This window comes from Trichoplusia ni, chromosome 6 (assembly GCF_003590095.1).
Source record: "Trichoplusia ni isolate ovarian cell line Hi5 chromosome 6, tn1, whole genome shotgun sequence".
NCBI classification, from domain to species: Eukaryota; Metazoa; Arthropoda; class Insecta; order Lepidoptera; family Noctuidae; genus Trichoplusia; species Trichoplusia ni.
Genome location: NC_039483.1, coordinates 2,920,542 through 2,933,630, shown reverse-complemented (window position 1 = coordinate 2,933,630; position 13,089 = coordinate 2,920,542). Strand labels below are relative to the sequence as shown.

Sequence of the window (13,089 nt, the reverse complement as noted above, 5' to 3'; positions counted from 1 at the left end):
GAGCCAGTGCTTGTGGTAAAGTAAAGAGTTTTGTAAAGAGGTTGGTTTCGTTTGCGTCGAACCTGTTTTGTTGAGAGTATTTTCAATATTTGCGTTGTATTGTTTGTCTTTGATGGTAAACGTATCGTCACGAGTATTTATAGAAGGAATACAACCTAATAGACCGTGCCTAGATATATCTTGTGGTTGTACAACTTCATAGATAGATTTTTAACTATTTAAGGAGTTTTCTGGTACATTTTCAGAGAGGAAAAATGATCAACTTTTGAATAAAATTTTGATCACAATCAGAAAAGTTTGAGCGCATTCAGAGCGCATTCTGCCTACTTTTTTTAATTGACTTCAATATATGGTTTTCCCAAGTTGATTATGAACATACCTACCTAGTTTCTTAGATTGAGAATATTCATGTCACAGTCATATCTGTCTTTATTAAATAAAATTTCACACACTAAGAAAGCGGTACATGATTGTGCATCCATCACTTTAAGCGAATATCATATGTGCAGCATTATACAAATGCACGACCACCATATCCAGACCCGTCATCACGAACAATCTTATAGAAAGCTTTAGACAAGATGCAGTTTGAAGTGTCTACTTACGTTGGTATTATCCTAACGGCTTTGGGAGTGCATTTTCTATAGAAATCGCACTTTCTAGAGGAACGTGACAATACGGTACCGTTTGTTTAAAATGCTTGAAGTTTGAAGTGTTTTCTTAGAAACTCTGATGTTCTCAAGTTTACGAGTGCTATATTCCTTATATGCAACGGTATATGCATTTTGTTTATCTGTCTTTGCCGGTCATATTGGTGAAAGAAAGTTTCGAGTGCATATTAAGCATTTTGCGCACTGGTTAATATTACGTTAAAAGGATTTTTAATTGACTTTTAAATTAATTGATGCTTAAAATTCATGTTAATAATGTCTTATATTACAATGATGGAATGCATATGCTATTTTATATAAGTCTAAGGGGGAGGGCTTTTTTTCTATAGGACAAAATCATAAAAATAACTAATAAACTAACTCTAAAAAAAGTCTTTGGTCACACGCTGCCGCGCTGATAACTCTCATGCCATTCTGCAAGTATAAATAAAACGTCTCAACTTTGTTTTAACTGTTTAAACGTGTTTTAAAAAACGTATGTTTCTATTCAGTTACAAGTTACACCCGAAAGCATTGACAAACACCGAACACCATACTAAAAACATCACTTTCTACAATTGTTTGTTGAATGCGCTTGCGCCGACCGATGGAACTAGTTTCGTTTTTAACCGACTTTAGAGTATAGAAGGTTCTCAATTCAATTGACCTAGGTTTTTTTTAAAGAATAGTCCAATAACACTGATAAAAACGTGATTTTTAGATTTCGTCCTGTTAAAAGTCAACTAAAAAGTTATATGTGCTTATAACATAAAAATGTTATTTATAAGCATTGCCGTTAACTCTGATTGACCGATTTTTCACAGCTCTGACCTTTATCTAACTAATATTATAATCGCGAAAGTTTGTCTCTTTCACGCAAAAACTATTTAATGGATTTAGACGAAACTTGGTACTCAGATAGTTTATAACCTGGAACAACCCATAGGATAGTATTTATTGGATGTGATGTTCCCGTGGGTTTGGTTTCCAATTGTAGCAGGCGGGCTCACGGGCAACAGCTAGTTATATTACATATGTAGGTAAGCTGGACAGGCTATATAGGACATGACCTGACTAAACCCGGACTCCAAAAAGAAGCTTATCTCTGCTCACCAGCTAACCTCATCGGTGCAACAAAAACAATAGATAAAATGTAAAAATGGAATCGATAATCTACGAATTCTGCTGAATTTGTTCCTTCTCGACGACTAGTGTTGTTATGTGGTTAAGTTGTAAGGACATAAATTAATTGTAACAATTAAATAAATCAACAATTTTCCGGATCATCCATAAGTTTCATACGTGCTTTGGTTAGGAAATGCGATAAAGATGAGATCACACTAACGGATAAAGATTCATTTAGTTTAAAATTTTCAAAATATATTACCAATTGTGTGTGTGAAAGGACTATAAACTGTTATCTGAAAACTGTACCATAAAATAAGGCATATTACTTTAAAGAGTCTAATTATTAGAACACTTTTTTTGACGGAAATTAAGTACATATTTAAAATGGAATTTATTTATATACATACGTACACCAAATTTTCAAAAAAGCCATATTTTTTGTCTTGTCTTTTGGGTCCACTTTTGCATGCCACAAAAAAAAGCATGAACATAGCTCTCACTGTGACATCGGCCTATTGCATTCTAAAGACAAAAACTCCGGTGACAGGAGAATCGAACCGGCCAGTCAGCTGAACTCCAGTGTTAAACCGAGAGTCGCACGCGTGACACGACGGCAAGGTGCAGTGTGACAATACAAATAATTCATTTAAATATAAAGGTGAGTCAATGTTATGTTTACATATTATTGTTTTTTATTTAGTTCATTCTGATATATGAGCTTTTTGCAGTTTATTTATTGTTGAATGATACGTTCATTCAACAATAAATAAACTGCAAAAACCTTCCTTCATTTTAAATTCAATCAAAAAAGTGATTTATTTTTTTGTTTGATGACTTTTTAAGTGTTCTCGTTATGAAGTTGATAGTCTTAATAGGAATTATATAAAATTGATAGGAAATATTTATATTGTATGTTCCATTACATATTTTCGTTTATTGTTTTAAACTGCTAATTTTGAAGATGAATCGTTCTTTTCTTAAGCTTCTTTTGTGACTATTGTGATAACCAATTATGTTATAACCCATTGATTAATAGAAAATAAAACAAATCACTGCCGAATTGAGAAACGTCCTCCTTTTATTGATGTCGGTTTAAAAGGGATTTATATTGGATTGCCTGAAAACCGGAGATTTAACTAACTATGCATTAGATATCAAAACGTCTGCCCTTATCTTTTAATTTACGCTGATATGAATTGAAATACGATGATATAGGTACCCATACGTTATGTTACAAACAGCTTTAGCAATAATACGTAAAGTAGGTAGTTTCTACACGCGTTAGTAATAGGACACCAACACCAACTAATGGACATTTGAAAACCTATTTCTGTTTATTTTTAGTGCACATATTAATGTATGCATGTGTACTGTATTAAAAAGAATATAATATACAAGTTACGGATTCCTATATACTTATTAAAAAAAAAAGATTTTATTCAAAAAAATATATATCTGTCATCTGGCTAGATCAAATGATGTAATGAATGTAAAGATATTAGACGTGATGCATTATTTAATGTTACGAAAAAAAAATAGGATTAATTTTGTAATAGTAGATAAATTTAAATTCCACTTAAATGTAACTTAATGGCACTTAAAAGAACATAAAAACAATTTGAAGATAATTATGCACATACTCAAAGAATCTTTTAATTTGGCAAAATATTTAATACTGTAAATATGATTCACAAACACGTCTTACCAAAAATTATTTATAACGATTAACGGTGTTCGGTAACAAAAAGAAAGTATAAAAACAACTTCCAAATTTAACGGAGTTACTCAATCGCTTTCTTAAACTGGTTGGAAGCAGGTTATGGAGATTTTGGACTTCGCACTATAAAATCTTTCTCTCGAATGGTAGTCAAATTTAATTAGAATTAAGAGAATATCTCTGCCGTCTACTAACCAAAAAGCAGCTAAGCGCAAAAAGTGTTTTTGGAGAAAACGCAAAAATAACGGGGAATTGATGTCTCTTCAAAACTATGCAACCTAGGAACGTGGTTGCAAGTTATACAGTGCTTGTGCACAATATTCAATATATTTCATTCAATCATATTGATTACATTTTATTTAAACGAAACGACCAACTGAGGCTTAACGGCCTTTTAGTTAGTAGACGGCAGAATCTACAGTTTATTTCAAATATACTTCTATCTTAGAATCCAACTGTATTTCTTAATAGATCTTCATCTATTGAGTATTTGTAAGTACAAGATTGTACGCAAATAGATGAAAAGTCTTTTTTGATAAACGCGCAAGCCAAACTTGCTTTTATTGTTACTCCTGGCAACCAGTGGATTGACAATGATGGCAAATGACAACAATCTAGACTCAAGTTAAGTGTGGAAGGGAAACAAGTGTTCACAGGGAAACAGATGACTGTCCTGGAATCCGCAAAAAAAAGTAATCAGATATAGTAAAGATAGGAGAAGTTGGAAAAAAGAGGCTTTTTCTAATTATCCTTCAAACATATGTAGAATCTTACCCGATAACAGGGTATCTGACTTAAAAAATAAATTAACCCGTCAGAATGATTTCTAAAAACTATAGAAACGCATATTTTAAATCAAATACAATTTACGACAGCGAAACGCATCAAAAACTTGTCAAACGTTAAGAAGTAGTGGCTTATGTCGTCACTTGTCAGATATATGTAATTCCCGTGAAATATTTTATAGTTACGTACGTCGTTAATTAAAAATTAAAAAGTGCTAAAATGGGCATTCACTTGTCAAAATCTGCATAATTTGTTTGCAAAATGAGATAATTAAGTCTCAAATTAATCAGTGTAGGTTTCTATTAATTTTAATAAGAAATTAATATCCTCTTACTAGTCCACCTTTCTCATAATTTAATTCAAAACAATTCACGATTATTTTTAAGATCCAAGACACTTTTACACTTAAATGTATAATACTACTTTTTTACTTGTGTTTCGTTCATGATTTAATTGTAATTCGTATTATTTAGTGTAAAAGGTGCTTAACTGTATCAGCAGTGTCGTCAAGTCTGAATATTGGATCCGCCGTTGCCAACTGATCAAAGGAATGCTAAAATGACATTCTGTGAATACGTACCAATACGTCAAAAGGTCATTGAACTAAAATGGCGGTATTTTTATAAGCGGTATTGTTTAAACGGTGCACTAGAACACGTTTAGGTACATAATTGTTGTTACAAAAACGTAACATTAAATTAAATATATTATGGTTTTTATTAGCGATTTAATGACATTAAAAAATATGAAGATTTCGTGCCAAAGACATTATGACTTGAAAAAGAAAATACCGGAAAATCCGTTTAACTGACGTGTTTATGAAAAACCCATTCACATTATTGACAACATTTCTTGTATCTTAATCGTTAAATTAAACTATGAAGCGTGTTGATACTGACTAAACCTTTTTGTGTTAGGGAAGGCACTGTCTCTTAGGATACAAGTCTAGGAGGCATAGTGAAAACTGTTATAGGCGGATTTGAGGTCACCACGCCACATCCACGCTCGCGGGTTTGATGCCTGCGTAGGACAGGCATTTGTGTGATCCACAACTGCTTCTCCTTAGTCTGGGTGTTTTTGTGCACGTGACTTAAATGTTTTTGAAACCCACTCGATTCAATTTCTTAACGAGGGAGTTTTTTTTTAAAAAAGAAGATAATTTCTCCAATACTTTCGGTTACATTTGATTTCTAATAAAATAAATATATGTAAAAGTCAACTCGAGTGTCACGAGACATTATTATATTTATGTATTTCAATGTACTCAACGGAAGCTTACGTATATTTAATTTGAACGCAGCCTTAGTCATTTTGGTGATCAATGACGGCAATTGGCAAGAGGTCAATGGCCAAAGCTTTTTATAGCTTCGTAATTTGCATGGAGAAAGGTGTTGTAACTCAAAATTTTAAAAGTTACTGTATTTAAGGTTTATGTTTCAAATAGGCACATCTATACTAATATATAAAGCTGAAGAGTTTGTTTGTTTGAACGCGCTAATCTCAGGAACTACTGGTCCAAATTAAAAAATTCTTTTTGTGTTGAATAGACCTTTCATCGAGGAAGCTTCTAAACCATCACGCTGCGACATCTTCTACCCACGGGGACGAAGTCGCGGGCAACAGCTAGTTGTGTATTATTAGTAACAGTAACGGCATGATTAAATTCACAAAAAATCAACATAAATCAATACGGTAGCTAGACAGACTTAATTTTTTATTGTATATGTTTTGAGGACCTAATACATTTTGACTTTTATAATTATAACACTAGCTGTTGCACTCGCGATTTTGTTCGCGTGGTTGTCAGTTATAGCTACAAAACATTACCCTGCTTTAACAGTAGCTTATGTGTTAATCCAAGGTGTCAGCTGCCTCCAAACCCCCACTCGCACATAACTCTTCTATACTTCAAAACTAACTAAATTAAAAACCCCTCATCCGTTCGGGAGCTCAGATGCCATAGACACACATTACAACAACCCCCGTTGGTTAGGGGTTAAAAATGCGTTTAACAATATGAACAATGTATCAAGATACTTATCGCAATATAATAATCGTACTACATACACACAAATAACCACGTATTGATGACGTCATAACAAGACCGTGACCTGACAAGCCAAGAGAAATCGGTAACACATTGGATTCTTCGAAACTGTTAAGTATCACACATTTAAACTTTGGTTATTTCAATCGCAGAGTTTAATACTTACTGTTTTAATAAACAGCATGATTAGTGTAAGAAAGTCTAATTCAATTATTATTTGTAGGTATAGTAAGGTAGTGTATATAGGTATTATGAGACTGACTAGCTATTGCCCGCGACTTCGTCCGCGTGGTTAGAAGATATAAGATAGGAATTTTTGAACGGCAGCCCACGAAGATGAATACATTTCCCTGTTTTTTTTCCATAGTATCTTGGCTCCTATTAGTAACAGCGGGATGATATATAGCCTAAAACCTTCCTCGATGAGTGGTCTATTCAATACAGAAATATTTTTTTTTAATTTGAACCAGTTGTTCCTGAGATTAGCGCGTTCAAACAAATAAACAAACTCTTCAGCTTTATATATTAGTATAGATTAAATGATACAACGGTTAACGCGTATTTATCGGGAGTGCCCGACTAGTTTCGGATCCAACCGAAGTCTTTAATCATGAGCTGAGCTGGGAATATTATCAAACAACAAAAACATAAGACAGACTTCCAATAAAAACTATTGACGTAATAGAAAAATATTTATTTATTTATTTAATTATCACACTAATCTACCATTACAGGTTACTTAACCTAATGCGGTAGCTAGGACTAAACAAACTAACAATATAGGTACCAGGGCCCCAATTCTGCTATTTATACGGCCGATGAATGAATGAAATTTGGCTTAAAATTACAATTTTCGTATTCTCTTAAGCATTTTTCTACACAATTCTTGTAAATTCAGTAAGGGACGGTATACTCAAGGTAAATACAATTAACTTCCAATTATAGTATTGGCAAAAAGCTTAAGAGACTAGGAATAATTTAAAATTTAATCCAATTGCCATACATTCATCGACCATTGTGAAGCAGAATTGGGGCCCTGTCAATGTAATACGGCATCATTGCGATATCAAGTGTCACTAACCAACATCGAAAAGAAGGTTTTACTTTTTGTCATTATGCTCATGTCACTTCCATAGGACCAGGTATTGCAAATTTCATGTCACTTTGCTTTTGTAATCGTAATGCTTTCGCTGTTCGCATACCGATGCGTTTGTTGTCATAACTCGTTAGAGCCTTATATCCAACTGTGGACTGTAGACTGAGTTTATTGTGTGAGTGGACAACAATTTAACAAGAAGTTTCTTTATATTATTACTAGCTGTTGCCCGCGACTTCGTCCCCGTGGGTAGAAGATATAAGTTATGATTTATATCTGCCCTGTTTTTTTCACATTTTCCATTGTATCTTCGCTCCTATTCGTTTCAGCTGATGTTATATAGCCTAAAACCTTCCTCGATGAATGGTCTATTGAACACAAAAAGATTTTTTAAAATTGATACAGTAATTCCTGAGATTAGCGCTTTCAAACAAACAATCAAACAAACTCTTCCGCTTTATATATTAGTGTAGATATAGATTAGCTGTTGGCCGCCCGTTACAAATCGAAACTGATCCCACGGGAACATAAAATCGAGATAAACCTATCGTACGTGTTAATCCGGGGCCACGATTCCGCTATTTACAATGGACGAAGTGTTAATGGAAATTAGATAAAAATTACTATTCGTGTTTATTACATTAATACACTATTTCGTATCTCCTTAGCATTTTGCCATCACAATAATTGGAAATCCAGTTATAAGCAATCTGTGTACCAAGATTCGTCTCAATCCGTTCAGTAGTTTTTGCGTTAAAGAGGAACATAAATCCCACACCCATAGACAGAAACTTTCGCATTTATAATATGAGTAGGATTCTTATTTGCATTGTTATTGTAGGTTAAAACAAAACAAGGCAGTGGACGGAACACTCGAAATAAATTCAACTTGTACCTGACTTGGATTTTAATATACAATGTTAACATACGCGTAGATAATTGTTTACGTCTTGACCTCGCGGTTAATCTGAGATGAAAAAGAGCATATACAATCAAATATGTATATTTGTTCAGGCCCCTGGATCTGCTTGCATAGTTTTAAAATTTTTGTCGTATGTTTTATCGGAATTTATGACGATTTAAATTCATGTTTTGTTGAAGACTGATAAAAACCAAGTATATTTTTTAGATATTTCATTCAAATAACTGATTTTAAAATTTCCTAAATCTAAACGTAGGTATTTACCTAAGTAGGTTGAAGTACAAGTAGGTGAACAATGACATTATCACTTAAATATTATCTACCGTCATATTCTTCTATAACATTCAATTTATATTCTTAATGCGCACCATAACAATCAAAGTTAATTATTTAACAACATAAAAACAATGTAACCTCAAATACTATGTAAGTATTTATGTAATGATTACATCAATCCGGCAGATACTCATTGTAATGCAGAAAACGAACAAAAAGGTCTTACTCATCATAATTACGTTGCAAAGATCAGTCCGCGGTGTGTTATGAATGGAATATAACGTGTTTTAATAAGTCAGGTGTTGGCAGAGTTATAAATAAATAATTATTTAATATAAAGTGGAAATACCGAAGGCGAAACGTCATAACGTTAATGTTGTGCCTTGTCAACGCTATTTATTATAGTTGGTGTGTCTTCTTTTTTTAAATTGTGAATCGTCAGTTATTAAACCTACATAGTACTTAACCTACTTTGAATTAACTTTGTAAGTATATTCTTATATTTAAGGGATAATTTGTAACACATTACAATTAAAAAAAGCGTATCTGAATTTGATTAATTCTTGAATTTTATAAATGATTTACTTTTTAAACTTTAAATAACAGGGAGGTAACGGTAAAATTAAACTTGCTTATTCTCCTTGAGCAGTCGTCTGCGTACATGTTAATCCTGCAGTATGGAATTTAATCCTTGTTCCGCGATGGGTTTGTCAAATATTCAAGTCACACCCACCACAGTAAATATATCTTAACCAGACTCGGGACAGGCATTCGTCCATCACACAAACGCTTGTCCTATGCGAGGATCGATCCTGCGACATGTCGCGTACAGAGGTTTCGGCGTGGTTACCTCGAGTTTATAATATACTTAGGCTTATAATTAGTAAGATTAAGTAGTTTACGAATGACCAAGAAGATGTTTTCCTAGCATCATTCGCTACCTTTTAAGTCGTTTTGTCATTAATAACGCTTAGGTGATAAAATGCGATAAATTAATAATCATCTTGCTAATAATCATTAAACTACTGAAGGTAGTAAGCCGCGTCGTTAATTGAAGTAGCAAAGCTATCTGATTCTGGATAATCATTGAACTGTTTGGGTATACGAATGTCATGCACGAGTCGAACTTGTACACAATAGGTTTCCTATCATTGGCTATAAACACGCCAAGGAATCCAAAAAGCATTTATTTTATCGTTTTTTAAGAATTTGTGGTTACAGCAACAACAGAAATACATTATCTGTGAAAGTTTTAACTCTATCGCGGTTTATGAGATAGAACTTTGTGACAGACGGAATAACACTAGAAACTCGAGTCTAAAAAATCGCGTTTTTTTTTTGTTACCACACAATCGTTAATTAACCTGCATTTATAGGTTATGCTTACCGTTTATTGCAGTAATTACATTAATTATTTTATTATTACCTCATTACAGAGGTGTTATTCGTTTATTTATTTAAATGAATACCTTCCTTATATTTTTTACACGGATGAATAAACACTTTTTGGGAGTCAGTAAATATATATTATTGACTATTGACCCTTTAGCCGGCCTTCAACTATGACAAAAACGTGTAAGTAGGTAAAACTAGTTTGAATAGGTAGTTAATTTAATATCGGTATAGATGATGCGATCCGGTTTTCTATAAAACTGATAAGTTTAATATTTTCCTAATTATATAGTTTTGGATCGCCTGTACCATGTCTTTGAAATTTTCACAAATGGTGAATGTATTCGCTTAACAACAATGATACAAAATAACAATGGTCATTTTCCTTAGCGTATTTCATTTATACAAAACCCTATCTCGCAAGACCGGTCTTTTTAAGAAAACAGCCAATAAATTCAACAAAATAGGTGCAAATAAACCTGTGCCCTAAAAACATGCACTCCTTTTTTTAAGCAATTGTGTAACAATTTGCCGAGACACATTAAAGATGACTAATTAATATTTTCGTCATACCGTATTGACAAATTACTGACCTTACTAACACGTGCAAGTAATTATATCTAGACAATAGTATTTCGAAGTGTTTTTCAATATCGTGTGCTAATTAGGTCATTGGCCTAGTACACTGTGACCTCACCTAATTGTTCTAAAATAGATCGCGAAGGACAGAAAACTTAAGTAGGCAGGTACTAGTACTTAGTAATTTTTTTGCAGGGGAGACATTCAAAAGTTCATTACATTCAAGTTCCAACGTCAATAAAACGACCTCGATGGTTTTCAAGAGCACAAAATGGAAAATGCGAGTTCCGAGTTGTAAATCTTATTATTTTGTAATACCAAAGGCAATGAAGTAGGTTGTGATCGGAAAAAACAGTCGTGAATTATTGATATACATGCCTTGGATACAATTAACACGTACATAAATTAAGGCAGCTCCAACACAAGAACATTTGTAAGTAACTCCGAGGTGAGATGGTAGATGGCCCTATAGCCCTGTGGCCCGAAGCAGATGTAGAAGAGTAGTGATGCCCCACATTACACCGAATTGTGTCTATTCCATGACAATCTAATTTTATAACGCTTATTACGATATCCTTCTAATTAACTTCTCTTTCATTTCCAGACATGATCGTGGCAGAAGCTTGGAAGGCGAGCTACCTCTTCTGGGTGTTCCCAGTCATCTTCGTCTTAATAATATTCGCGGTCCTTGGTCTTTTCGGTCTACTGCTAGCCGTCAGACTCTTTGCGAAGTACACGTGTGGACGATTCCGGAAGAATACGAGGATGGACGGGAAGACCGTGATAGTAACTGGCTGTACCAGTGGTATTGGCAAGGAAACTGCCAGGGAACTGGCTAACAGAGGCGCTAGAGTTATCATGGCGTGCAGGAATCTTGAAGCAGCTGAGAAAATTAAAGGTAAAAGTAATTTGTATTATCTCGTAATTTGTATAGCTTTCTGCAGTGCAGGAGGAAACATGAGTTGAGTTGAGTGTGCGTAATGAGGGCTTGGACAATTATTAACCGTTTGTAGTTCGCGTTAATGTTATATTTACCTTTGAACAGCCACATTATATTCTAAGGTGCCTGCTGATATTTTTTTTTAACAAACAGATTTGTTTTTCTTTTGATTGCTAGATCCAATCTCAATACATTACCTTTCTATAATAAAGACTTTTCCCCGGTACTATTTTTCCCATGGATGCTTTAGTTGCATCCATATCATATCCGTTAAGCACTACAACTTAGACCAAAGTACTTGTCTACAAAATATTTGTCAACAAGACGATTAATAAAAATACCTTACAATTTCAGGTGAAATAATCGACGCAACGAAAAACCCGAAGGTTCTCGTGAAGAAACTGGACCTGAGTTCGTTTGCCTCTATCCGCGAGTTCGCCGAAGATATCAACAAAACTGAGACAAAATTAGACGTTTTGGTCCACAACGCAGGATACGCCAACACTTTCAAGAAACAGAAGACTGTGGACGACCTCGAAATGACTATGGGCACGAACCACTACGGACCGTTCCTGCTCACACATTTACTAATCGACTTGTTAAAGAAAAGTGCTCCGTCAAGAATCGTAGTCGTAGCATCATCGTTATACAGACTGGGTTCCGTCAACTTGGAGAACCCCAACCCAGTGGACTCCCTACCAGGATACTTGTACTACGTGTCTAAGGAAGCAAACATCCTATTCACAAAAGAACTAGCCAGAAGATTGGAAGGAACTGGTGTGACTGTCAACTGCCTTCATCCTGGTTTAATCGATACTGGTATTTGGAGGTCAGTGCCTGCGCCGTTGAGTTGGGGTTTAACTTTGATCAACAAATGCTTCTTCAAGACGCCGCAGCAAGGATGCCAGACGTCTGTCATGTTGGCAGTGGATGAGAAACTGGAGACCGTCACTGGGAGGTACTATTCTGATTGCAGCGAGAGCAGCGTCTCACGGTCTGCGAGTGACATGGGTAAGGCGAGGAAACTGTGGGAGGTGTCCGAGAAGATGGTCAAACTGGGAGAAGATGATCCAAGGATATAGTGCTCGACATTTATTTTTTAAAATAGTTTTGTTTACGGTTTTATGCCGCGCAAGTCCCCGTTCCCATAATAAAGTTATTCTTGTCCATTTTCTTCTAAAGTTTGTTATAATGATTTACATGGTATGATAAAATAAGCAAGGTTTTGAAAATGTGTGCGCTATAAACCACATATTTTGTTTAATATTTAATGTACTTATAAAGAGATCTGTAATGTACAACGAATTTATATAAATTAAGTTAAAATATTAAATGTTTTTAAGCTTAATGTTAGTTTTATTTTACAGCACTCAGGTAACTAATTTGCCTTAAAACTTAAGTTCAAAGCAAACATTATTTTACAACTATATCTGTGGATAAGGGTTAATTCCCACTAAAGGATACGCCGCGCGCGTCGGCTGGACTAGGCGCGGCACCGCAATGGGCCTTGGCGTGGTAGCTTTGACAACTAGTGTGTGGTCTACTTCAGTAGTAGT

The 13,089-nt window shown here is 34.4% G+C and overlaps 1 protein-coding gene across 3 annotated transcripts; it reads left to right on the top strand.

Annotated features, from left to right (window-relative positions):
* The first annotated feature begins 2,412 nt into the window (after positions 1–2,412).
* Positions 2,413–12,881, top strand: LOC113494789 (retinol dehydrogenase 14). Of its 3 annotated transcripts, none has more exons than XM_026873255.1 (3): positions 2,413–2,436; positions 11,198–11,491; positions 11,888–12,881. In XM_026873255.1, exons 2-3 carry the CDS (start codon positions 11,200–11,202, stop codon positions 12,613–12,615), a joined length of 1,020 nt encoding a protein of 339 aa, XP_026729056.1. In that variant the 5' UTR covers positions 2,413–2,436; positions 11,198–11,199; the 3' UTR covers positions 12,616–12,881. The 3 variants fall into 3 exon arrangements, with proteins under 3 accessions (XP_026729056.1, XP_026729057.1, XP_026729055.1); XM_026873256.1 differs by lacking the exon at positions 2,413–2,436 and adding an exon at positions 8,849–9,030; XM_026873254.1 differs by lacking the exon at positions 2,413–2,436 and adding an exon at positions 8,850–9,107.
* The last annotated feature ends 208 nt before the right edge of the window (positions 12,882–13,089 follow it).